The sequence below is a fragment of the Mobula hypostoma genome, chromosome 4 (genome assembly GCF_963921235.1).
Source record: "Mobula hypostoma chromosome 4, sMobHyp1.1, whole genome shotgun sequence".
NCBI classification, from domain to species: Eukaryota; Metazoa; Chordata; class Chondrichthyes; order Myliobatiformes; family Myliobatidae; genus Mobula; species Mobula hypostoma.
In genome coordinates, this window is record NC_086100.1 from 203,336,534 (window position 1) to 203,340,027 (window position 3,494).

At 40.0% G+C, this 3,494-nt stretch overlaps 1 protein-coding gene across 1 annotated transcript; it reads left to right on the forward strand.

Annotated features, from left to right (window-relative positions):
* The first annotated feature begins 323 nt into the window (after positions 1–323).
* LOC134346016 (probable G-protein coupled receptor 139) lies at positions 324–3,073 on the forward strand. The gene is made up of 2 exons (XM_063047356.1): positions 324–345; positions 2,175–3,073. The coding sequence occupies exons 1-2, from the start codon at positions 324–326 to the stop codon at positions 3,071–3,073; spliced, it is 921 nt and encodes a 306-aa protein (XP_062903426.1).
* Positions 3,074–3,494: the final 421 nt, after the last annotated feature.

Consider the following 3,494-nt stretch of genomic DNA (forward strand, 5'->3'; position numbering starts at 1 on the left):
TATGGTTTCCACATCTTTCCTGTAGTGAGGCGACCAGAACTGAGCACAGTACTGCAGGTGGGGTCCGACCGGAGTCCTATATAGCTGCAACATTACCTCCCGGCTCCTAAATTCAATTCCACGATTGATGAAGGCCAATACACTGTATGCCTACTTAACCACAGAGTCAACCAGCGCAGCTGCTTTGAGTATCCATGGATTCGGACCCCAAGATCCCTCTGATCCTCCACACTGCCAAGAGTCTTACCATTAATAATATATTCTGGTATCATATTTGACCTACCAAAATGAACCACTTCACAATTATCTGGGTTGAACCGAAAATGAACCACTTCACACTTATCGGTATGTGATACGTCTGAGATGTTCCCTCAGAAATATCATATACAGCGCATTGTACAGTCAAGATAAACTGTTTTCATTCGTTTTCTTGCTGTGATGAAGTTGGTTCTTCACCTAATATTGCAAGCAATGATTAAAAATAAGTTAACTCTTTTCAATGCTGAATGTCAGAAGTATATTTCCAATTATATTTTTTCTGCTAAAATATAGCAATGCCTTGGATCAGTTATTTATTACTCTGACGCTGAACTTGAAATAGGAATGAAGAGAAAATTTTCAGAGTCAGATAAATAACTATTATTCAATATAATCGCCAAACTAAATGGCCTTTCTTAACTTATGTATCTGAAAAGGCTGTGCCTACTATTATAAATGATAATTATTTGAGGATGACCTTGGTTGTTGAAAATATATGTGAGAATAAGCGTTCGGCACGTACTAGAAGGGCCGAGATGGCCTGTTTCCGTGATGTAATTGTTATATGGTTATATATTATATTGGGAGGAAGTATTGCTTCACTTGAAACGTACGAACTTCGTCAATGAGAATGAAAATTCAACATACTTAATTGAAAGTATAAATAAGCGTAATTAAACATAATTGTTATTTTCTGATTCCTCCGAGGAGCGATTTTCGGGTCATCCTGATTTATTTGTTCAGCGGGCTGTCACTGATGTGGTCAATTAGCTGGCACGGTTCATTGTCCTCTCCTGTATAAGAGTTTAGCAAGCAATCAAGTGTAGATATCCCCCGTTGGCGCATTTTGATTCAATCGCTGTTTCGCACATAAAATGGGATATCCTGCAATTTTCTATATAGCGAGTATTTACTACCCTGTATTGGCAGCGATTGGTATCCCGGGTAAGTAATTGGCGTTGGCCTTTGCATATGTGTGTGTTCAAATTACTGTAACTGCTGTGGGAAATCACTGTCACTGTAAAACTTGTTACAGATGGTGTCCCATCTGATGAGTACTTTAACACTGTCCAGATTAAACATGCCTTTATCTTAATTTTCGCTGGCCATTGTTAGTCGTTTTTTTACGTCCAATTCCTTTGTCAATACCAGCATTTGATTCAATGGTAATATTGATACTTTCTTTAATTTAACTTATTTTACCTTCTAAGGCTTAAAGGGCATATATTTCTCTATATCAGATACTGCATGAAGATAGAAAGGAAATCCTTTCTAAAGATGAAACGAAAATCTTTCACGTGCTGTCGCACTGTCTGCTGGCTCCCCGGTTTATCAGTAAAATGAAGAATGTGCTTTGCATTCGTCATGGATCAAAAGAGGACACTTTTCTAGTTACATGTCTAAATGTTTTTGAAACCGCCTCAATAACGTACAAGTATATTCAACATTGACCTTTTGACTTCTCCGGCCAGTTTTAATTTTAAGGTTCAAGTTTCAAGTTTACTTCCCTTAAAATTTAGCTTTGTGGTTCTTCTTCTCCAGTATGCTATGTCGGAAGATGCAAACCAGAATCTAGTATATACCCGCTTTAAGTACAACCTTCGACGCCCTGGGGGTTGGGGCTTTCGTCTAAAGCAGTGGATTGATAAGCCGCCGTCTGGTATCGGTGCCGTCAGCTGGAAAGTTGCGGCTGCACTGTCATAGGGGTCTGCCGCTATCCTCCCATTGAAAGGCAGATGACAGAACCTCTGGGAACTATTTTTCCACTCCTCCAATTGAAGATAGCTTGAGCCAGCACAGGGTCAAATGAATGATATTCACATAGTTCCATTCAACACATATCTACGCATATATTTTAAGAAATGATTGGTCTGGGACTTTGTGCGTGTAACTATCACTTCTTTGTTTCTTTGCAGTTAATTTAATGGCGATTGTGATCCTCTCTCTTGGAAAGTGCGGACTCTCTAAATGCATCTCCCGCTACCTGGTGGGAATGGCAACCGCTGATTTAATGTGTGTTATCATTGCTATTGTACTCGACCAGATCAATAGCATTTATCTTTATGCCCGTGCTTTGCTCATTGCCCCGATTTGCGCCGCGACACTTGTCCTGAGGCTCGCAGCCATGGACTGTTCTGTCTGGTTCACGGTGGCTTTCACGTTCGATCGCTGTATTGCAATCTGCAGTCAAAAGCTGCGACAAGAATACTGCACCGAGAGGACAGCTACTATCGTGTTAGTAATTGTTGGTTTAGGCAGTTGTGCGAGGCGTGTTCCGTTATACTTTCTGGTAGAACCTTACGTTATCATTGACAACGTACCCTGGCGATGCATTGTCAAAGCTGAATACTTTAATTTACCACTGTGGAGAGCATTCCAGTTGTTCAACACTGTCACTACACCTTTACTGCCAATCGGCTTAATGGTACTCTTTAATGCATTAACAGTCAGTTATATTGTATCGGCAAACAGAGTCCGCCGGGGGCTCAGGAACAGCACAGAGAATGAGAAAGATCCTGAGGTGAAGAACAGGAGAAAGTCAATGATTTTGTTATTCGCTGTATCAGCTAATTTCATATTGTTATGGATTCCCTATATTACATATGCTATTAACTGGCAAATACAGAATTACTTTTACACGGACAGATACTTGAATACCCCGAAGTATATTCTGCAACAGTTTGGGTACATGCTGCAGTTTCTTTGCACCTGTACGAATACGTGTATTTACACTCTGTCGCAACGGAAATTCAGGAAGCAGCTGAAGAATGCAGTCAAACATGCAGTTACGTTATACTTCCGGCTCTGCAGCTGAAATGAAAATCAAATTGTAAACTTTAATAGGAGTTCAAATAAATTTCTATATCATCCATATGTCAGGTAAAGGTGCCGATATTAATGTAGGTAGGTGAGCGAACGTTAGTAGCTTCTCATCTCCAGAAAAATTACTTCAGTTAAGTGGGGAAACTTCACCGACGAATTATGAGACGCTGATGTAATTGTTATATCAGGAAGTTGTGTTCAGAACTTTTGTACTAATGCCGGAATCGGCCAGAGAACCACGTAATGCCAGCGTAAATTTACTAGTTCTTTAATATCACCGGATCATCGAGTGCTCCAGAGAAATAGGTGGCAATGGAAAATAAAAATACCTGGAATATGAAAACCTGGCGTCAGTTAAAGTAGTTAAAGTCAGCTGGGATCCCTATAATTTCCATTGTAGTAATTAAAAACAG

Excerpts from the sequence above, each read along its gene's own strand:
- LOC134346016 (XM_063047356.1), top strand. The coding sequence starts at position 324 with ATGAACCACTTCACACTTATCG. Across the intron at positions 346-2,174 it reads GAACCACTTCACACTTATCG|TTAATTTAATGGCGATTGTG; the intron begins GTATGTGATACG and ends GTTTCTTTGCAG.